The sequence below is a fragment of the Trachurus japonicus genome, chromosome 3 (assembly GCF_045865225.1).
Source record: "Trachurus japonicus isolate A0001 chromosome 3, Traja_1.0".
NCBI lineage: Eukaryota > Metazoa > Chordata > Actinopteri > Carangiformes > Carangidae > Trachurus > Trachurus japonicus.
Window position 1 is genome coordinate 1963332 of NC_140909.1, and position 23066 is coordinate 1986397.

At 42.7% G+C, this 23066-nt stretch overlaps 2 protein-coding genes across 2 annotated transcripts in view; both read left to right on the forward strand.

Annotated features, from left to right (window-relative positions):
- Positions 1-1007, forward strand: part of LOC146989390 (long-chain fatty acid transport protein 2) — a 21869-nt gene extending 20862 nt beyond the window's left edge. Inside the window, exon 10 of the mRNA XM_085804870.1 lies at positions 736-1007. Within this exon, the coding sequence (XP_085660996.1) occupies positions 736-912 (177 nt within the window). The 3' untranslated portion in view covers positions 913-1007. The remainder of the gene's footprint in view (positions 1-735) is intronic.
- An 8014-nt stretch (positions 1008-9021) lies between these two features.
- LOC146989391 (long-chain fatty acid transport protein 2-like) lies at positions 9022-21818 on the forward strand. The gene is made up of 10 exons (XM_085804859.1): positions 9022-9560; positions 12549-12758; positions 14117-14275; positions 14488-14612; positions 15394-15588; positions 16840-16930; positions 17631-17829; positions 18053-18150; positions 20216-20346; positions 21329-21818. Exons 1-10 carry the CDS (start codon positions 9074-9076, stop codon positions 21500-21502), a joined length of 1869 nt encoding a protein of 622 aa, XP_085660985.1. The 5' UTR covers positions 9022-9073; the 3' UTR covers positions 21503-21818.
- The last annotated feature ends 1248 nt before the right edge of the window (positions 21819-23066 follow it).

A 23066-nucleotide genomic window follows, 5' to 3' on the forward strand; every position in this document is an offset into this window, starting at 1 on the left:
TTATATCAGCAACAAATAATAAAAGTAGGATTTACATTAACAATCTCTGTAGTTTTACAGTCCAAGTCTTTAAAGTCCGTTTTCTCAGAAAGAGTTTTTCAGACTCAGACTCTGAGCTAGAAATCTCCACTTCAGCAGCACTTACAGACACCAAACCTTCCTCAAAACATGGAGACATTGTATGTTTTTAGGGCTTGTGACAGTATTTTCTCATTTACAGAGTGATAAAAAAAGATATACAATACAATACAATACAATACATATTTATTTATATAGCACATTTAAAAATACAACCCAGGTTGACCAAAGTGCTTCACAATAAACACACAAGCAAACTAGTGGCAATACAACTAGATGGAACAGGTAATGTAGTTACAATAAAAACATGCAATAAAATCCAGAATCCTCCTCTGTAAAAACTTCTGACTCTAATATGTCAACAAAATAAAACAAGCATTTTGAAAGTAGCTTTATACATTGTTCAGATTTCTGTTATGGAAATGTTTGCAAATTAGCGCATATTTAATTAGATATTGCCTCATTTACATAGCCTATTTAAACACAGGATTTGACAAAACTTGTAACACAAAATATAATTGTCTTAATGTGAGTGATAAACTTTCATGGTGATATCTGTTAGTTAATTTTTTTTTAACCCTATTGACCTGTAGTGTCTCAGCTTCATTTAAAATGTAAATAACCAAGTCTTTGATTGTGTTTGTGATGATGTTTTAGGACGCCGTGGAGCTGACGGCCACGTTCAAGCAGATGAAGGTGAAGTTGGTGGAGGAAGGGTTCGATCCCGGGCGGGTCCGGGAGCGTCTGCTGGTGCTGGACGACGGGGAGAAGAGCTACGTCCCTCTGAGCGCTCGGCTCTTCAGCTCCATCACGTCGGGAAACATCAAACTATGAATGATGAACCGCTGTCGTCATGGCGATGAACTTCTTCCACCTCAGGGACAAAACTCATCTCTCAGTGTCACTTCAGCAGTGTGTAGTGAAACATAAACACCTTCATCCAGAGGCTGCAGATGGAGGATTCATCTCAGGAGAGGAGAGAGTTAAAGGGATAGTTCAACATTTTGTCAAATTGGCCCATTTACCATAATCCATAGTCATAGCAGTAGGTTCGTTACCTTTAATTGTCGGTGCAAGCTATTTTTTTGGAACAGTGGAGCAGAGCCGTGAGCTGCTCAGAGCTACGCTACAGAGGCTCATGGGATTTCTTGGTTTCCCTCATCAAACTCATCAAATACACAATCCAACAACTCCACAACGCTCTGGTGGACAAGTTGTGACCTGCACATTCACCACGCTATGAGATAATAACACAACGTTACCACACAGAGTTGTTTTAGAGGGAAATTCATGCAAAACCACTGATGCACGTTGCCTTCAGGGACAGTTTTTCATCAAACAGTCTCTGTATTTCCCTCTAAAACAACTCTGTCTGGTAACGTTGTGTTATTATCTCATAGCGTGGTGAATGTGCAGCTCACAACTTGTCCACCAGAGCATTGTGGAGTTGTTGGATTGTTGGATTTGATGAGTTTGATGAGGGAAACCAAGAAATCCCATAATGAGCCTCCATAGCGTAGCTCTGAGCAGCTCACGGCTCTGCTCCGCCGTTCTAAAAATATCTTGCACCGACAATTAAAGGTAACGAACCTACTGCTATGACTATAGGGATTATGGCAATGGGCCAATTCGCCGAAATGTTGAACTATCCCTTTAAATGTAAAAACTGACAGGTCACAATATAAATAGGATATTAACCTGTATAATCAGGACTGTTGTTAACTACAGAGGTTATTGGACTTCTCTTCATGAAGAGAAACGGCTGTTTTCCTCACATAATAATAATAATAATAATGACAATATCAATGATAGTACATTGATATGATAAATGCCTTCCAAATAATCAATAAGAACAAGTTTACAATGTATAAAATGTATAAAATCAACATGAAAACACAAACCCTGACATGTCTCTGATGTTATTTTTAACCTGTAGTGAAAAGGTTCCTGAGCCAGTGTCTGTAAATATTAATGACTTTCCTACATAAAGTAATTCTTATTGTAAAACCAGATTTAGTTTTCATGTGTGTGTTTGTTCTGCTTTTTCTCATCACAGGTTACTGTAAAACAAAACAAATTTTAGGTGTAACAAACATGGAAAACCACTGGATGGAGACAAATACTCAGTTTACAGAGATAAACAGTCCAAGGACCCACGACTGTAAATACTGTGTAAAACTGTGTTATATTATAATCAACTGGGCCTACATGTTCCTTGTGATTGTGCATTCAATACTAAACTATTCAAATGATACCCAGGTTCATATATTCATTTGTGTATACAAACTGTTCAAATTGATGTTTTCACTTTAAAGGGATAGTTAAACATTTTGGGAAATTGGCCCATTGCCATAATCCCTATAGTCATAGCAGTAGGTTTGTTACCTTTAATTGTCGGTGCAAGCTATTTTTAGAACGGCCGATCAACTCTGAGTTGTTTTAGAGGGAAATTCATGAAAAACAGCTGATGCGTGTTGCCTTCAGGGACAGTTTTTCATCAAGCAGTCTCTGTATTTCCCTCTAAAACAACTCTGTCTGGTAACGTTGTGTTATTATCTCATAGCGTGGTGAATGTGCAGCTCACAACTTGTCCACCAGAGCGTTGTGGAGTTGTTGGATTGTGTATTTGATGAGTTTGATGAGGGAAACCAAGAAATCCTATATTAGCCTCCATAGCGTAGCTCTGAGCAGCTCACGGCTCTGCTCCGCCGTTCTAAAAACAGCTTGCACCGACAATTAAAGGTAACAAACCTACTGCTATGACTATAGGGATTATGGTGAGAGGAGGATCTGACTAAATGTTGAACTGTCCCTTTAACGTTGGAGCTGACCAATCAGAAATCTGGAAGAAGAGGAGGAAGATTTATCTGCATGATTTTATTTTCGATTTTAACCATTTCTTCTCATCTTTCTTTCTTTTTTTCTTACAATTGTGGCTACAATTTCTTTTCCAACTGGGAACCTCTGACCTTGTGCTGACCTGCTGACATGCTACAGTATTATGTGACAGGAAACAGTTTTATTCTTTTATGGTCAGTTTGTTGCTTCAGATATCAAAGATGTTGAGACGACAGGAAGTTAATCTTTGATTCAAAACCATAAAGTTGTATTTTTTTATTCTGCAGCAGCAGCGATTAAATCAGAACGAGTGTTTGTCCCAGTGTGAATGAGTCTGTGAACAATAATAAACTTCACGCGTTGGTAACCCTCGGCTCTGTGGCCTCACTGTGTGACCTGAGGTCATTTTCATTTATTTCACAAGTAGGCTACACTTGTTTCCAGCTTTGCTTCATCTGAGCTTTGTGCATTTTATTTAAATGTCACAGTGTGAGTCGTCTGATCCAGGTCAAACAGAGAAATGCAGATCTGGTCTCGTCCTCTGTTGTTTGTACAGAACAACGTTGATAATTAACTTCTCTCTGTGACGTCGTTTATAACGGTCTGACTGTCTGAGAGGAACAGATCCACTCAGAGTTTCTGTACAAATCTGAGGTTTAGACGTTTATAAATGTGTTGATTCATCTAATGATTAAGTTCTTATTTATGGTGACGAGTCGGTGACAGTTGTCTGGCCGAACAAATAACTGAGGAGGAGGAAGAAGAAGAGGAGGAGGAGGAAGAGCACTGCAAAAACTCAAAATCTTTCCAAGAATATTTGTCTTATTTCTTGTAGAAATGTCTAATTTCTAGTCAAAACTAAACTCTTTTCACTTAAAATAAGACTCATCACCTAAAAATGAACTTGTTTTTAGATCATTTTCACTTATTTCAAACAAATTTCCACTTGAAATAAGTAGAAAACTACTACTACTTTCTACTTATTTTAAGTGGAAAATTTGCTTGAAAAATTAAAAAAGTGTCTAAAAACAAGCTACGTTTTAAATGTGATGAGTCTTATTTTAGGTAGAATGAGATTTATTTTGACTAGAAATGACATTTTCACTAGAAATAAGACAAATATTCTTGGTAAGATTTTGAATTTTTGCAGTGAGAAAAGGAAGAGGAGGGTTCATTATGTTGGTTCTTTAAAACAGTGAGAGACAAACTCATCATCTTTTACTCTGAAGATCAAGTTTGTCCTCTGGAAAAATGATGTAACATGTCGAACAGATCTGGGGTGGTGTTTAGCTCACTTGCCCCATGTTGAGGCTACAGTCCTCACTGCAGGCGGCCCCGGTTCGAATCCCGCAGCGGGCAGCCCTTTCCTGCATGTCTTTCCCCCCTCTCTGTTTGCCAGAGGATACGTTTAAACATTTTATTTTCTATGATTATATTGTTAGCCTATAGCCAACCCTTTATTCTACAGCATCTGCTCCATCTGATGATACAAGTCAGGGTCCTGAAATGTGTGTTTCTCTTCTGATAAACATTCTACATTCAGAGTTTGCAGACACACACACACACACACACCTGTTGCTATGTCGTCTATCTCTCTGTCTTTGAGGAGGGTTTTACCATATAAAGTAGAACCACCACTGCATGTGCTGACAGAGACATGATAAGGTGGTTTTGAGACACAGTCACAATCTTGAGAACATTTACTGCACAGCTTCCCTCAAAAAAGGGACAACGGTTCTCACACATTTCCAGGCAGCTAAACCACATCCAGTGAGTAAAATTGAAAGTAAAATTGAAATAGTTCACAACTTCACATCAAAGTGATACGTGACGTACACAGTCCAAGCTACATGAGCAACGACATGAAGCCAACCACCAACCCACTAGAATTCACGACACAGCCGTTCTACTGAAATGCAACAGTCTTGGGGGCGTCACGTGGCGTAGTGGTTAGAGCAGGCGCCCCATGTATAGAGGCACAGTCCTCGCTGCAGTCGGCCTCATGGTTCGAATCCTGCGTCGGGATGTCTCAACTGTAGGCTACTATCCATAAAGGCATAAATGCTAGGGGTGTGACAAGATTAAAGGGATAGTTCACCCTAGAATGATATTTCGCTCATTATCTACTCACCCTCATGTTGACTAAGGGCTGGAAGAATTCTCAGAGTCCTCCGTCCCTTCTCTGAGTTACAGGGGGTCTCGGCGTAGCAGTGCATTTCAATGCAACGGTTGCAAAGGGACACCAGAGCTCTTCGTAAAAAAACACACACAAAAAAACATCCAAATACCTCCATGCTGCTCGTATGTAATGTCCGTCTTGTGCTGAAGCCCCAAATTGCGTAATTGTCCCGAAAAAAATTAAATAAATCTATATTTCAAGCTTGTTTGTAGCGGAAGCTTCTCGAAGCTCCTCTTCCTGGTCCGTCCAAATCTCGCGTGATTTGCGCCGGTGTCAGTGCGGTTACTGCGAATCACGCGAGATTTGGACGGACCAGGAAGAGGAGCTTCGAGAAGCTTCCGCTACAAACAAGCTTAAAATATAGACTTATTTAATTTTTTTCGGGACAATTACGCAATTTGGGGCTTCAGCACAAGACGGACATTACATACGAGCAGCATGGAGGTATTTGGATGTTTTTTTGTGTGTGTTTTTTTACGAAGAGCTCTGGTGTCCCTTTGCTACCGTTATATGGACATGCACTGCTACGCCAAGACCCCCTGTAACTCAGAGAAGGGACGGAGGACTCTGAGAATTCTTCCAGCCCTTAGTCAACATGAGGGTGAGTAGATAATGAGCGAAATATCATTCTAGGGTGAACTATCCCTTTAAACTTGACAATATTTCTCGTCGCGTTAAAAATCTGTCTCGCAAGATTGTTTTTCTTTTTTTTTAAAAATATCTCGCGAGACAGATTTTTTTTTCTTTTTTTTATGTTAAAAAATGTAAAGCAGGGTTTCCATACCAGTTACCATTACTTAGTAGTAGGAGTAGGGGACTTGGGCACTGGGGGGGGGGGGGGGGGGGGGTCGCTGCCACTACTTAAAAAAATCCTAGAGGAAACACTATATTGTTTGCACTTGAAAAAAAGAAATAAATATTTAATTTTATTTAATTTATTTTAACTTTTATAAATTTTTGTTCAATTTGTGGAAGAAGAAATGTATTTAAAGCTCATGCTTACATCATGCATGTAAATAGTTACAATGAAACATTTCAAAATGCATTTGCAACTCGGTTAAATAAAAGTCTGTTGGTCCAGTCAGATATTTTGTCATTGTATAGTTTTCTTAAAATCTCGTCTCGTTGGGGCGGTGTTTAGCTCAGTTGGTAGAGCACCCGCCCCATGTGCTGAGGCTGTAGTCCTCGCTGCAGGCGGCCCCGGTTCGAGTCCCGCGTCGGACGGCCCTATCCTGCATGTCATTCCCCCCATCTCTGCCTCCCATTTCCTGTCACACTCTCAACTGTCCTATCAAATAAAGGCATGAAAAGCCAAAAAAAATATATACTAAAATCTCGTCTCGTCTCGATCTCGTGAGCCCAATCTCGTGTCTCGTCTCGTCTCGTGAGCTGAGTGTATCGTCACACCCCTAATAAATGCCCAAAAAATATGCTTAAAAAAAAAAAAAATGCAACAGTTTTCAGATCTCTCTAACCCTGTCTAAACATTAGTGATTCAGGACAGGATAATACGGTCAGATAAATTAGGGGTGGGAATCTTTGGGTGTCTCACGATTCGATTCAAAATCGATTCTCGATTCAAAACTATTCTCAATTTGTTAGTTTGCTTTTTTAACACCAGACCATGTGAAAAAGTTGAATGATGATGATGTCTACAGACTATTATATCAGGACAGGAGCCATATTTCCCCCAAAAAATGCACATCACATGTTGCAGATTTATTCAGCAGTAATATATTTGAACCATTTTAAAGTAAACTGCTACATTTATACTCTTTTTTTTTTGAAGGGATGTGAATCTTTGGATGTCTCTATTCGACTTCTCAACTCCCACCATAACTTTTTCTATTAACTAATTTTATTTTTATATGTGTCCTTTTTTACCTTTGTTGCGAGTACTTGTACTTATGTGTGGTATGTAGGAATGTGTGATATTATTGTGTTGGGTATGTACTGTATGTCTGTGGTAGGGATGTGTGGATTATTGTGTTGCTGCTCCTGCACTGTTGATGTCCTTCCGCAAATGAAGTACCTAACGGAAGAATAAAGTATTTTTGGCTTTGTCTTTGACAGCGAAACCGGGTAAAACATGTAGCCTAGTATCAAAACAAATTGAGGTCAGAAGGACTCGACAATGATCCACCAGCTCCCAAAACCATCTGGTCCACGGAAGGGATGTCAGAATGGCGGTTGCCCCCCTCAAAATTAAATCCATCAGCCTTTAGATTTAAACAGAAACTACATCAGCAGCAGCAGAAACTCTGTTGACATTAAATTGTGGTTTTTGTACAATAGGCTAATATATTTTTGCTCTTATAGAAATCATTACTCATACATGCAGGGGCTTAGTTCGCTTATGCCTTGGGCCGACTCTGGTTGGAGCCATGTTTCCTAACCCGAACCCACTCGGTCTTTGGAGTTTCTTTCTTTAAAGAGGAATCGAGCAGGGCCCCCCGCGGTCAGGACCAGTCTACTGGCCAACAACTAAACTAACAGTAACTCCCATTGAGGAGAAGTTGTATCAAGGGTCAGGAGGCGTGAACGCACACACTCTCTCTGTGTGTGTGTGTGTGTGTGTGTGTGTGTGTGTGTGTGTGTGTGTGTGCAGGTGTTTTCAGCTGCAGAGAGTTGAACCGTCTGGAGCTGCACAGACACACACTCTCTCTCTCTCTGGTCTGTTGCTCTTCTGCTCCTTCTTCTTCTTCCATCCCATCATGTTTTTTGATTGCTACTTTCTGGTGACGGCTCTCACGGGGCTACTGCTCTACGTCCATCTCTGTTTCCTTCTCTGTTTCCTTCTCTGTCTCTTTCCCTGCTTCCTTCTCTGTTTCCTTCTCTATGTCATTCTCTGTTTCCTTCTCTATGTCAATCTCTGTTTCCTTCCCCGTTTCCTTCTCTTTCCCCTTCCCTGTTTCCGTCTACTGTTTCCTTCCCTGTTTCCCTCTATGTCTCCTGTTTCCTTCTCTATGTCCATCTCTGTTTCCTTCCCTGTCTCCTTCTGTGTTTCCTTCTGTCTCCTGTTCCCTTCTCTGTCTCTTTCTCTTTCTCCTTCCCCGTTTCCTTCTCTGTTTCCTCCTCTGTCTCCTTCTTTGTAGGAAACTCACCGTGTGTTTAGTTGGAGCCATGTTTCCTAACCCTAACGCTGCACTCTTTGGGGCTTTCTTTAAAGGGATAGTTCAACATTTTGGCAAATTGGCCCATTGCCATAATCGCTTTATAGCAGTAGGTTCGTTACCTTTAATTGTCGGTGCAAGCTGTTTTTAGAACGGAGGAGCAGAGCCGTGAGCTGCTCAGAGCTACGCTACGGAGGCTCATTATGGGATTTCTTGGTTTCCCTCATCAAACTCATCAAATACACAATCCAACAACTCCACAACGCTCTGGTGGACAAGTTGTGACCTGCACATTCACCACGCTATGAGATAATAACACAACGTTACCACACAGAGTTGTTTTAGAGGGAAATTCATGCAAAACCGCTGATGCGCGTTGCCTTCAGGGACAGTTTTTCATCAAACCAAATAATTCCCTTAGCCTCCATAGCGTAGCTCTGAGCAGCTCACGGCTCTGCCCCGCCGTTCTAGAAATAGCTTGCACCGACAAATAAAGGTAACAGACCTACTGCTATGACTATAGGGATTACGGCAATGGGGCCAATTTGACAAAATGTTGAACTATCCCTTTAAAGAGGGATCGAGCAGGGCCCCCCCCGCTGCCCGCTGGCCCGGCCGACAGTAACTCCCATTGAGGAGAAGTTGTATCAAAGTTCAGGAGGCGTGTATCTACACCCTCTAGTGTGTGTGTGTGTGTGTGTGTGTGTGTGTGTGTGTGTGTGTGTGTGTGTGTGTGTGTGTGTGTGTGTGCAGGTGTTTTCAGCTGCAGAGAGTTGAACCGTCCGGAGCTGCACAGACACACACTCTGTCACTCTCTCTGGTCTGTTTCTCTTCTTCTTTCTCTTCTTCCATCTTCCATCCCATCATGTTTTTTGACTGCTACTTTCTGGTGACGGCTCTCGCGGGGCTGCTGCTCGTGCCGCTGCTGCTCTACGTCAGAAACCCGTTCTTCCTGAGCGACCTGGGCTACGCCGTGGCCGCGCTCCGGATCGCAGTGCGCGTCAGGAGGTTCAAGACGCAGAAGCCGTTCTACAGCATCCTGGACTGTTTCTTAGACAAAGCGGCGCAGCAGCCGGACAAACCGTTCCTGCTGTTCGAGGGCGGCAGCTGCAGCTACCGCCAGGCCGACAGAGAGAGCAGCAAGGCGGCGCGGGCGCTGGCGGCGCAGGGGCGGCTCCGCGGGGGGGACACGGTGGCCCTGTTCCTGGCCAACGAGCCGCTGTTCGTGTTCCTGTGGCTCGGCCTGGCCAAGCTGGGCTGCACCGCGGCGCTGCTCAACCACAACATCCGCTCCAAGTCTCTGCTGCACTGCTTCTCCTGCTGCTCCGCCAAGGTGCTGGTGGCCGGGGCAGGTAAGACTGCAAAAACTCAAAATCTTTCCAAGAATATTTGTCTTATTTCTTGTCAAAATGTCTCATTTCTTGTCAAAACTAATCTCTTTCCACTGAAAGCAGAAGTAAGTGATATATTTGTGTTAATATAAGTCTTAAATAGTTATATCTTCCGACAGCAATCACTTACATAGAGTGTTTGGTCTGAAACAAGGGTCTCTCAGTCACTCTGCTCTGCTCTGAGCCGAGGAGAAAACTTTTCTTGTATCCTACAAATTTTATCCAATGAGGAGAGAGAACGGCATAAAGGGGCGGTCCTCTCTGTGTGTGCAGCCAAGGGATGCGCCTGAATGTGGTGACGTAGGGACGAGGACCAATAGATCCATGACGAGGGCGGGGGCTGCTAACTCCGTCGGCTGACAAGAAGTTATGGTGCGTTCAAGGCAGCCCGTAACTCGTGTTTTTCCGACCTGTGAAGTCGTACCAGTTCAATCTGGTACGACTTCACAGGTCGGAAGTTACGAGTGGCCGTTATAGTGACTTTCACAGGTAAAACAGGTCGGGGAAACGCAAGTTGTGGGTTGCCTGGAACGCTACAAAGTCGTAAGTCGTGACTTGAAGCTGTAACTTACGGTTTCAAAAGCCTGCCTGGAACGCAGCATTAGCCCAAATGACCGGATCGCTTACTTCTGCTTTAAGACTCCTCACCTAAAAAAAATGAACTTGTTTTTAGATCATTTTCACTTGTTTCAAACTAATTTTTATTTGAAATAAGTAGAAAAATCTGCCAGTGAAAGCAAGTTTTTTTGTGCTTGTAATAAGAAAGAAAAACTTGCTCGACTATCAGATTTTTCTACTTAAAGCAGAAGTAAGCGGAACTCAACGTCACCTTACACACTGTAAAAACTCCAAATCTTTCCAAGAATATTTGTCTTATTTCTTGTCAAAATGTCTCATTTCTAGTCAAAACTAATCTCTTTCCACTTAATAAGACTCATCACCTAAAAAATGAACTTGTTTTTAGATCATTTTCACTTGTTTCAAACAAATTTTTATTAGAAATAAGGGTTACACTTTACTTGAAGGTATCGTCATAAGAGTGACATGACACCATCATGAACGTGTCATAAACATTATGTCAATGTCATAACGTTGTCATTAAGTGTCATTCGGTGTTTGTAGGGTTAGGGTTAGGTTTTTTTAGGGTTAGGGTTAACTGAATGACACTTAATGTTTATGACACGTTCATGATGGTGTCATGTCACTCTTATGACAGTGTCATGTCAATCTTATGACGATACCTTCAAATTAAGTGTTACCGAAATAAGTTGAAAAATCTGCCAGTGAAAGCAAGTTTTTTGAGCATGTAATAAGAAAGAAAAACTTGCTCCACTGTCAGATTTTTCTACTTAAAGCAGAAGTAAGCGGAATGTTTGTGTTAATACAAGTCTTAAATAGTTATACCTTCCGACAGCAATCACTTACATAGTGTCAGGGTTGTAGGAGGAAGGACCCAAATGCAGGAGCGTACAGGCAGATTTCTTGCAAACTGAGCTTTTAATTGCTACAACAGCCAGGAGAACAGAACACCATGATGACGACAAACAATAACCCAACACGGAACTGAAAGAAACATGAGACTAAATACAACAGAACTAATCAAACCAACAAGCAACAGGTGAGGAGACAGGAGGGCAAAGAAACCTGATTGGTGGAGACACACACAAGGAGCAGGGCAGGGCTGACGATGTGAAACACAGGACAGATGTGCTTGAGGAGGGAAAACACAGGAAGACAAGACGAGGACTTCAAAATAAAACAGGAAACTAGGACAAGACACAACACAGAACTTCAAAATAAAACAGGAACTAAACTAAACAGGGGAACACAGAAACTAAGAGTCCAACAACAGAAAACCGAGCCACTAAATGGCGGAAGACCAAGGGCCATGACACATAGAGTGTTTGGTCTGAAACACGGGTCTGTCAGTCACTCTGCTCTGCTGTAAGCCGAGGAGAAAACTTTCCTTGTATCCTACAACCGGGGACTGCTAACTCCATCGGCTGACAGGAAGTTAGCCAAAACCACCGGATCACTTACTTCTGCTTTAATAATAATAATATTAACTTTATTCACACAGCACCTTTAAAAACACAAGTTTATAAAGTGCTTCACAAAACAACGTGAAGTGGTGGCGTCCCGATTCTGGTTCAGACGAGGGTTAGGGTGAAGTGGTCTGGCTATCTGGCCCTTCAGACGGAGATTTTTCAGAGGCACACTTCAAGTTTCCCAGAATGCATCTTGCGGCAACCGGCAGCTGTTTTATTTCTCGCTGTAGCGCTGTTATTACGTCACTTTGTTAAGTTTTGATATTTCTTCATGCGATAAAGTAGCTGTTTAGATCCCCAGTGTGAGGTTGGTTTATCCACATGACGGCTGTTTAGACGTTTAGAAGTGAAGCTCCACCTGTGGAGCAGATCAACGGCTCGTCACAGAGACACCACCCGTCCGGAGAGCTCGTCGGCCGGCCAACCTCCGTCGTCATCCCGGGAGAAAAAACGATCGCTAATTAACTTACCCGCAGGTTTTTAGAGGTTTACCACCGGCTGGTTACATTCTTTTTAGGAGATAAATGCTGGTCTCAGTGATGAAATGTAACAATTGTGGCTGTCGCATTAGTTTGTTTGAATTAAAAGTGAAGCTTCATGTGTGTATTGGGCAGAAGAGCAGCGCTGCCTGGGGCTCTGTAGCCTACGTACAGAAATACTTTTGCATGATGGCACTGTACATGATAAAAGGAGATAAGATGGGATAAGTATAAAGTAAAACTAAGAGCATCTGAATAAAACTGAGGTAAACTAGAGGATAGAAAGAAGAGGATGACATCACATGAGTCTGTAGAAGTGGTTTTAACTGAGAAGCGCTGCTGTCTGTCTGTCTGTCTGTCTGTCTGTCTGTCTGTCTGTCTGTCTGTCTGTCTGTGTCTGTCTGTCTGTCTGTCTGTGTCAGACCTGCGCGGGGCGGTGGAGGAGGTGCTGCCGGCCCTGAAGGAGCAGGGCGTCCGGGTCTTCGTCCTGGGGGAGGACTGCGGGGTGGAGGGCATCGAGAGCCTCTCTGACAAGATGGAGCAGGAGTCTGATGACCCTCTGTCCCCCCATCTGAGGGCCCACGTCCACTACAAGAGTCCTGCTCTCTACATCTACACCTCAGGAACCACAGGTAAACCTCCTCCTTTGTTTCACTTGCAATGTCCACACAATAACAGTACAACATGCACTGCTGTCTACAGCGGTTAACAGTAGAGGACAGAGTCAATGCTGCATTACTTCTCTCAATATGGCAAGGCAAGGCAAGGCAATTTTATTTGTATAGCCCGTTTTTACAAACAGTTTGTCTCAAAGGGCTTTACATGGCATCATAACAACATCCTCTGTCCTTAGACCCTCACATCCACTGAGGAAAAACTCCATAGAAAACCCTTTTAACAGGGAAAAATCGGAGAAACCTCAGGGTGAGCAACAGAGGAGGGATCCCTCACCCAGGACGGACAGGCGTGCGATAGATGTTGTTACAGACAAGAAAACAGTTTACAGTTTATGTCACAGAATGTGCGAAATATGGAAAACATGGAAAACATTACAGTTTAAAACACCTTTATACCAATTCAATCAGCTAAAACACATTCATGATTCATATACTACTGTACATACGCCACCAGACAGGCAACACAACGCTTCCCAAACACCAACTTTTTGAAGCAGATCAATGAAAGAAGCATGGAGCTCCTTCACCACTGCCGATAACTAAACTCACACACAAACTAACATTCAAAAAGCAAATAAAAAGATATCTTGGAATTTAAAAATTAAAATTAACATACGCTCACATACACATGCACACAAAGGGTTTTATGTATAGGGTCGTAGGGGGTTTCTTGTCATTTTCATTTGTTTTAGCCTTTTATTTTATGTTATGTAATGTTATGTTATGTTATTTTATAACCACTGTACTAGGGCTGACCCAAAAAATTAGAAGCTTCGAAGCGTTGTTCGTTGCCATGGTAATCAATCATGAAGTCTGTGATCGATTGTTTTTTTTTTCTTCCTTTTTTCCTTTTTGACACTGGTTCTAATCGGCAATTGTTACATTAAAATGAATAGGCGACTTGGCATCCTGGAAACCTACCAGATTTTGGAGATATGCAGCATTTGCTTGCCACTACTTTCATTATTTCCGCTACCATCGCGCACCCCCGCAGCCGTCGAAGCTTCGATTTTGATCGATTTTATGTCTGCGAATATTCGATTATCTAAATATGATAATTGGGACAGCCCTACACTGTAGGCTACATTGGAGTATCTTACACACGTTCTTTGATGTAGATGACAATCTGATTGTGCAGATTTAATCTAAGTTTTTGTTGACTTTGTCTTGTCTTTTTCGTGTTGTGATTGTAGATGTATGTTTAAATGTACTGGTTTTTGTGGACCCCAGGAAGACTAGCGCTGCTCTAGAGCGCAGCTTAATGAGGATCCCAACAAATAAAACAAATGAAACAACCCCATGTGGTCCTTCAGGGCTTCCCAAGGCGGCGGTCATCAACCACGAGAGGCTGTGGATGGCGTCTTTCCTCCAGTGTGTCGCCGGCGTTCGGTCGGACGACATCATCTACGTCTACCTGCCTCTGTACCACAGCGCGGGCTTCCTGATGGGACTCTGTGGATCCATAGAGAAAGGTCCAGACCCCAAACTCTGCCTTCACCTCCTTCACCTCCTTCACATCGCTCACAGCTGCACACACATGAGTTTATTAAAGGTTAAACTAACAGATAAATGACCGCGAGTTACACGCTCTGATTTTTTACCCCCACTGTTTGTTATTTCAAAGTCCTAAAGTTCATATGTTTATGACTTGTCCCTGATTCTTTGTGTTTTGTGGTTTTTTTAGGCATCACTGTGGTTTTGAGGCGTAAATTCTCGGCCTCTCAGTTCTGGGACGACTGTAGGAAACACAATGTGACCGTCATCCAGTACATCGGAGAAATCATGCGCTACCTCTGCAATGCACCCAAGGTAAAAGCTCGACAGCCTCACATATAGGCAGAGTTAAAGGGATAGTTCAACATTTTGGCAAATTGGCCCATTGCCATAATCGCTACAGTCATAGCAGTAGGTTTGTTACCTTTATTTATCGGTGTAAACTATTTTTAGAATGGAGGAGCGGAGCGGCAGGCTGCTCAGCTATGGAGGCTAAAGGAATTTCTTGGTTTCCCTCATCAAACTCATCAAATACAAAATCCCAAAACTCCAAAACGCTTTCGTGGACAAGTTGTGACCTGCACATTCACCACGTTATGAGATAATAATGGAACGTTACGAAACAGAGCTGTTTTCGAGGTAAATACAGGGTAAATACTGAGACTGCTTGCTGAAAAACTGTCCCTGAAGGCAACGCGCATCAGTGGTTTTGCATGAATTTACCTCTAAAACAACTCTGTGTGGTAACGTTGTGTTATTATCTCATAGCGTGGTGAATGTGCAGCTCACAACTTGTCCCCGACAGCCTTTTGGAGTTGTTGGATTGTGTATTTGATGAGGAAAACCAAGAAATTCCCTTAGCCTCCGTAGCGTAGCCCTGAGCAGCCTGCTGCTTCGCTCCGCCGTTCTAAAAATAGCTTACACCAACAATTAAAGGTAACGAACCTACTGCTATGACTATAGGGATTATGGCAATGGGCCAATTTGCCAAAATGTTGAACTATCCCTTTAATAATGATTAAGTGTGAGCAGCTGGTGCCTGTTGACAGTAGCCTATATGAGGTGTTTTCTGACCTGAGCGTGGCCTCCGCTGCAGAAAGACAACGACCGGGACCATAAAGTGCGACTGGCCATCGGGAACGGGATCAGAGCCGACACCTGGGCCGACTTCCTGCAGCGCTTCGGGAAGATCCGTATCTGTGAATGTTACGGAGCCACGGAGGGAAACATCGGCTTCGTCAACTACGTCGGGAAAGTCGGAGCCATCGGCAAAGAGCATTTTCTACACAAGGTCAGATCGGATCAGAAAAACACAGGTTTCATTACAGGCTGCTGTAATTGATAACCTTGTTTTTTCTTTTACTTTTAGCACCCTCTTAATTGCTTGCCTGGATAAATAAAGGTTAAATAATAATACATTTTAAAAAATAGGCAACAAGAGGCAGAATAGGAAAACAACAAGAAAGTTGTCATTACAATTTACATTTTTGCATTAGTCAGACTTGAACTCAACCTCTGACACTAAGCACCAGCCCATAACTCATGGAGCTCACTGGCTAAAGATGCAACCTGGTCTGAGGCTCCACAAATGGACTGAAAATCTACATATTTCATCTTGACAGCAGGGAAATGTTGGTCATTTGTTTTTAATAATAATGATTAATTCGTGGGGAAAAAAACTGACTGCAGCTGTTAACATGACAGCAGGATTCAACATGTTTTTGAAAAATCTCTTTAAAAAAAAAATCAAATTCTGATATTTAATATTAAAGGGATACGCCAACATGTTTCTTTCGTGTGGGCAGGCTAACACTACCTATACACTTCCAGTGTTTGAGCTAAGCTGATTACGGGCGATACGGCTCTATCTCCCTTGTTACTGCACGCACAGTCGAAAGGATGGTGTCTGCTGGTCATGGACTCGGGAGTGAGGCAAGACTCGTAAAAAAAAAAATGTTGGCGTATCTCTTTAAAAATAATGGCTTGTGTTTATAAAGCTCTTTACAGAAACTATTATGCATTAACACACCACATTCACACCGGTGGTGGTGAGCTACGACTCTTAGCCACAGCTGCCAAACATTCAAATACGCATTCACACGAGCCAAGGTGGGTAAGGTGTTTTGCCCAAGGACACTACGACAGCGACTGGGATTCAAACCTCCAACCCTCTGGTTATTTGGCGATCCGCTCTATCTCCAAGCTGCTGTTGCCAAACTTCATCAACCATGACTCCAAGAATCTGCCGGTCTATGTTTATAGTCAAACATTTTCATGCCCTGTAGATCATGAAGATGCAGAGCAGCACATTTGGTGTCAATTGAGCAAAAATTGTGGGAGGAGAGGAGAATAAAAACATACTGATGGACTTCATATTTTACATAAGCCACACTTTAATTGTGCAAAAGTTTCTGGAGTATTGGGGCTGCGTTTTAGTTAAAGTTGCAAAACTATCGCACATAGTTTTAAAATTTAGACGCTTGCTATTGACATGTGTTTACAGCTGAGCAAAAAAACAACCAGTCTTCTGCCTGTGTTTCAGATGGGATATAAGTACGCACTCATCAGGTACGACACAGAGAAGGAGGAGCCAGTCAAAGACTCCAGAGGATTTTGTATTGAAGTGCCCAGAGGTAAATCAGCCTCCCCTTAAAGGGATATTTCAACATTTTTTGACAAATTGGCCCATTGCCATGACCCCTATAGTCATAGCAGTAGGTTCGTTACCTTTAATTGTCGGTGCAAGCTGTTTTTAGAACGGCGGAGCAGAGCCGTGAGCTGCTCAGAGCTACGCTACGGAGGCTCATTATGGGATTTCTTGGTTTCCCTCATCAAACTCATCAAATACACAATCCAACAACTCCACAACGCTCTGGTGGACAAGTTGTTATGAGATAATAACAGAACGTTACCAGACAGAGTTGTTTTAGAGGGAAATACAGAGACTGCTTGATGAAAAACTGTCCCTGAAGGCAACGTGCATCAGCGGTTTTGCATGTATTTCCCTCTAAAACAACTCTGTGTGGTAACGTTGTGTTATTATCTCATAGCGTGGTGAATGTGCAGCTCACAACTTGTCCACCAGAGCGTTGTGGAGTTGTTGGATTGTGTATTTGATGAGTTTGATGAGGGAAACCAAGAAATCCCATAATGAGCCTCCGTAGCGTAGCTCTGAGCAGCTCACGGCTCTGCTCCGCCGTTCTAAAAACAGCTTGCACCGACAATTAAAGGTAACGAACCTACTGCTATGACTATAGGGATTATGGTAATGGGCCAATTTGCCAAAATGTTGAACTATCCCTTTAAACACGAGTCTCTCTCTCTTACCTGCAGGAGAGACCGGTCTGTTGGTGGGAAAGATCGGGGAGCGAACGCCTTTCAGCGGCTACGCCAAGAACACGCAGCAGACAGAGAAGAAGAAGCTGAGGGACGTGTTCGTGAAGGGAGACCTGTACTTCAACAGCGGAGACCTGCTGAGGGTGGACGAGCAGGGCTTCGTCTTCTTCCAGGACCGGATCGGAGACACGTTCAGGTGAGTGGAGGAGGAGGAAACACACAGGAAACACCGGAGGGAACAGGTTTTTATTCTTTATTCAGTTCAAGTCAGTTTGGTTGGTTTATAATCACATTTGGCTCCATTCAAAACCTTTCAATATTTATTTCCCCTGAAGCTATTATTAATATTAAACACGACAAACCTTTATTTCCTCATCACCTCAGTCATTTCTGGATATTCCTGTTTGTTTGTGCTGCAGGTGGAAAGGAGAGAACGTGGCGACCACGGAGGTGTCCGACCACCTGGTGATGGTGGACAGCATCGCAGAGGCCAACGTCTACGGCGTCAAGGTGCCAGGTACTGATGTTGTCACACCACTGACTTTCACTCCCATCTGATACCAAAGCTGCTATTATTACCAATAATAACCAATACTGATGAAACTAAAACAGAGACAGTTTCAAATTATAGTTACGTCTCAATGACACTAAAACTAGGGATGTCCGATATTGGAAATTTGCCGATATCTGATATGTAGATGTCCTTTCTGATTCTGATAATAACCGATACCGATATGCAGGCCTTTTTCCCAAAAAACGAATTAACAACATACCTCCTGTCAGGAATGCCTACATTTATTGTGATGTGATGCCGCACTGGATGCATTCCACAAATTAACATTGTTTATTTGTTTAGCGAATTAAGTAGCAACGGTCCACCGCTACTTATCTCACTACGAAGTCCAGGCATTACGTTATCGGGTTTTCATTATCGGCAGAAAAACCGATAACGACATGGACAGATATTACATTATTATGCTAGTATCGGGCCGATATTATCAGACATCCCTAACTGAGGCCTGGACTGAGGCCGGATATTTTCGTCCTTGTTTTTTTAAAAAAAACTCTGTCCACACCACAGAAATATCTCTGTCCATACGAAGAGGGAAAACTGAAAACGATCGCCTCTGAAGCCTGCAATGCCACGCCCAGCCGATAGGTGGCGATGAGCAAAATGTAAAATACCACAGAAGATTTTGATTTTAAACCGTGGATGCTTGGGGCTATCCAGTAATATCGGGCACAGCAGACGTGGAGTGCAGTTGCTGCAACAACGTTACGTTCATGTGTAGAGCTGAGATGAGACCTGAAAGAGCAAAGCACACATAGATAACCACATAGATGTCGGCCATTGTTGTGGCGAACGGCTTGTCGCTAGGCGCTTGACGTCATCGCGTCAACGCCAGCTTCGTTTAACATCGCTACACGGATCCGCTCAGATATTTTTTTATTTCTCCACTTTTTTTTATCCGTTTAAAAATATCTCCATTTATGTGGGTGAAATCACCGTGTTGAGAGGTCCAATGGACAGAAAAATGTGCGTTTAGGAATATATCGTATTCATGTAGTCCAGGCCTAAAACACAAATTATCTTTCTGTCAGTGGCAATAAAACACTGAAAACAGACATTAAATGCCAGAATGTAACCATGGTACAGTATAGACATGAATCAATTCTTTGATATTAATATATGAAACTATGCTAAGGAATAGTCTGCAGTTTCTCTGAGATAACAGCGAATAGATCACAGATCATCTTTTTTTATTCTTTTATTAGAAACACTTTCCTTCAATAATAACATCCAAACTTGAATCCTCCTGCTCTCATGAGGTCGATGAGTTCTTCCATGTGTGTGTGGAGGGGAGTGCACTGATTTACACGACCGTAACAACCGTAGTTCGCCTCAGAGGTGGAAGCAGATGTGGTGAAGAGGAATAACTGTTCACTGTGATGGAAATAGTTGTTCAGACCAAATTACAGTAGTGCAGACTGCACTGCAAGTATTGATTCTTTATTATGAGTATTGATCCTAAAACATGTTTTGGATCGGAGGTATTGATCCTTGAGTATAGTTCAGCATATAGTGCCAAGTAATAATCACATTAACGCTGATATCTAAAAGGAGTTTTAACTCGAAAGCAACTGGACTTGGTTATTTGTCTAGGAAGACGTTTCACCTTCATCCAAGAGGCTTCATCAGTTCATGTAGCATCTGACCAGTTATTTGTCTTCCTAGACAAATAACCAAGTCCAGTTGCTTTCCATTTAAAACTCCTTTGAGATACTATGACCTGGACAAATGAGAATATGCACAAGATTAACGCTGATAAAACACAGGCTTTTCGTTTGTACAATGTTATTTCATCTGAGTCTGAGCTTCTTTAACGTTCTGTCTCATATGAAGTTTCAGATTAATCATTAACGGTTGTAAATACAAACCACATGAGATGAATTAGAAGCAGGAGAGCACGTGTTGTAAAAACTGTGGCGTTTATGTTGCTACAGTTTGAAACAGTATTCAGACGAGTTTTATTCAATCAGTCCTGTTTGTTTTTCTCTCTTCTCTGACCTTGACCGAGCAGGACACGAGGGCAGGATAGGAATGGCAGCACTGACGCTGAAGGAAAACGTGGACTTTGACTGCGCAGCCACGTATCAGCACGTCAAAAACCACCTGCCCAGCTACGCAAGGCCGCGCTTCATCCGCATACAGGTAAACACAAAACACACAGCTGCTGCTGCTGCTGCTGCAGCTGCAGGGGAGGCTGTATCAGAATGAAAACACTCAGTACGTTTACATGACAGCTGAAATTAATCTAATTGTGGCCTTAATCCGACTGAAGTGCATGTTAAAGGTAGAGTCTGGAGTTTTGTCCCATTGCAGTTTTTTGTAAACAAAACATTGAAACTGGGCTCCTCCTCTCGGGGCTAAGCTGTGTAGCCTCCTGCCCCAGACAGCAGCCGTTGTCATGACAACAAAGTAAAAGGAAATACAGTCTGAGTGAAGTGCTGGAGCCGTGGGCCGATAGCCGACCGTCACCAACACCGGGAGCCTCCGGGTTTATGTTATTATGCCGCTGTGTTGAGCTGGGAAGACGGTGTTAGCGGCGGATGCTAACCGCTTACAGAGGTTTTTACAGAGGGGATTGTTGATATATCATTCACAACCTCATTTATACAACATTTTATTCCTAAAAACATGGAGACATTTGTTGTTTTTTTTAGGGCTGGTGACAGTATTTTCTCATTTACAGAGTGATAAAAACAGATATCCAAAATCCTCCTCTGTAAAAACTTCTGACTCTAATGTGTCAACAAAATAAAACAAGAATTTTGAAAGTAGCTTTATCCATTGTTCAGATTTCTGTTCTGGAAATATATGCAAATTAGCGCATATTTAACTAGATATTGCCTCATTTACATATTAAAACATAACATTTGCAAACTTTCAATATAAAAAATATTTGTCTTAATGTGAATGATAAACTTGGGAAGTTTCATGGTGATATCTGTTAGTTTAATTTTTAACCCTATTCACCTGTAGTGTCTCACATTAATTAAATGACCAGAAAATAAATAAATAATAAATGGATGAATAGTGAATCTTGATATAGTGTTGTGTGTGTATGTGATAATAATTAGATTTTCCCTGTTGCATGGTTGCATTGTCTAACCCTCTGACGTCCCCGTGGCAGGACGCGCTGGCCGTGACGGGGACGTTCAAGCAGATGAAGGTGAAGCTGGCGGAGGACGGGTTCGACCCCGCGGCCGTCAGCGACCCACTGTTCTACCTGGACGACCAGCGAGGCTACGTGCCCATGACCCCGGAGATCTTCAGCTCCATCACAGAGGGACGGATCCGGCTCTGAGCCGCTCGCGCTTCATTAGCACATCAACAAATCAAAGAACATCTGATTTCTCTTTTTTTTTTTTTTTTTAGTTTCTAGTTTTTAGCCGATACAGGAAGAATCATTTGATGAACTGCTGCTTCAAGAACACTGTCTACTGAGATTATGATGTTGTTTTAAAGGTATAATGTGTAGGAATTCCCCCCATCTAGCGGTGCGGTTGCATATCTGAACGTATTCTTGATGTTGCATTCAGGTGAAATGGGGCAGACGTCAGACAGACAACAGACGCTGCATGTAACAGGATAAACAAGCGTCTATGTAAACAAGTGACAACATGTTGTCATGGTGATGTGGTATTGTTTTACCGTCTTTCTCTGGTGGAGTAAAATGACATCCGGTTGGTTTGCCGACGGCCGTCTGCCTGACTGCACCTGAATGCAACACCAGTGCCTCCGTCCTTCCTCACACTACACAGTGGTGACAGTTTTAACAGGCCGAGCCCACAGCTCCGCTCAGTTTCCATGGTTACCTACGGTCACGATGCAACATGGCCGCCTCGGTTCGGTGCGGCGCCCACTTCTGTATTTGTAACGACTTGTAACAACTCATTCTAACCAAAAGCTTCCAAAACGTCAAAACGCCAGAAGTCATTTCATTTTCAATGAGACACTGAGTGACCAAAGCGCCAACTGGCGTATGACGCGGTTCGGCGGCAACCTGTCAGAATAGAGACGTCCTTCAGCTCCCCCTTTTTTTTTCTTTTTTTGGTCCTTCAGCTCCCCTATGACCAGCGCGATCGAACTTTGTCGTCAGTCACGTGACGAGTGACCAAAGCGGCTGAAAATATTTGCCGTTTTGGAAGCTGTCTTGTCTGAAGCGCACCCTTGAGCGTTTTTGACACTTTGGAAACTTTTGGTGTGAACAAGCAGTAAGGTACGACGAGAAAGCTTTCATTTGTATGTGATTCCACTTCAGTGAAATACGTATTTATGAAAGCAATATTTGATTTTTGCTAATAAAAAGCCAAATAAGTTACACACTGGGGCTTTAATTTAAAAAGTGTGGGTGTGAACGAGCAGACGGGTCTCAGTGTTTTCAGGACGATCACATCCAGGGCCGCTGTATCCACAAGTTTCCTAATGTCATCTATGGTCAAAACTGGAAGCCGGTTTTGACGGTTTAGTGGAATTGTACGTTTACGTTTCCATGGTTTTCAGTCGTTGTCATAGTTGCGGTAAACGCATGGATCTATTAACGCTGGCTTTTAACACAGATGTCAGTTTGTGTGATATCCACTGTTAAAAGCTGGTGTGATGATCCATGCGTTTTACAAAAAAAAAAAGAAATCCATGCATTTACCGCGACTACCGAAACCATGGAAACGTAAACATAAAATTCCACCGGAAGAGCAAAACCGGCAAAACAGGCTACGTTTTTGACGTTCGGAAAAAGGTGGATAGGGGAGAAAGGTGATGATAACTCTAGGGGCCCAGCGCCCAGTAGGCTAGGATTTTGGTGGCCCTAAACAAGATTTTTGTTTGTGGCCCACACTCTAAGCGCAAACACCAAATCACATACACTG

What these genes read in the sequence shown, in the direction of transcription:
- LOC146989391 (XM_085804859.1), top strand. Translation starts at nt 9,074, where the DNA reads ATGTTTTTTGACTGCTACTTTCTGGTGACGGCTCTCGCGGGGCTGCTG. An exon ending in CGGATCGGAGACACGTTCAG is followed by an intron (nt 17,830 to 18,052) that starts GTGAGTGGAGGA and finishes TTTGTGCTGCAG; the next exon opens with GTGGAAAGGAGAGAACGTGG. An exon ending in CGCGCTTCATCCGCATACAG is followed by an intron (nt 20,347 to 21,328) that starts GTAAACACAAAA and finishes TCCCCGTGGCAG; the next exon opens with GACGCGCTGGCCGTGACGGG.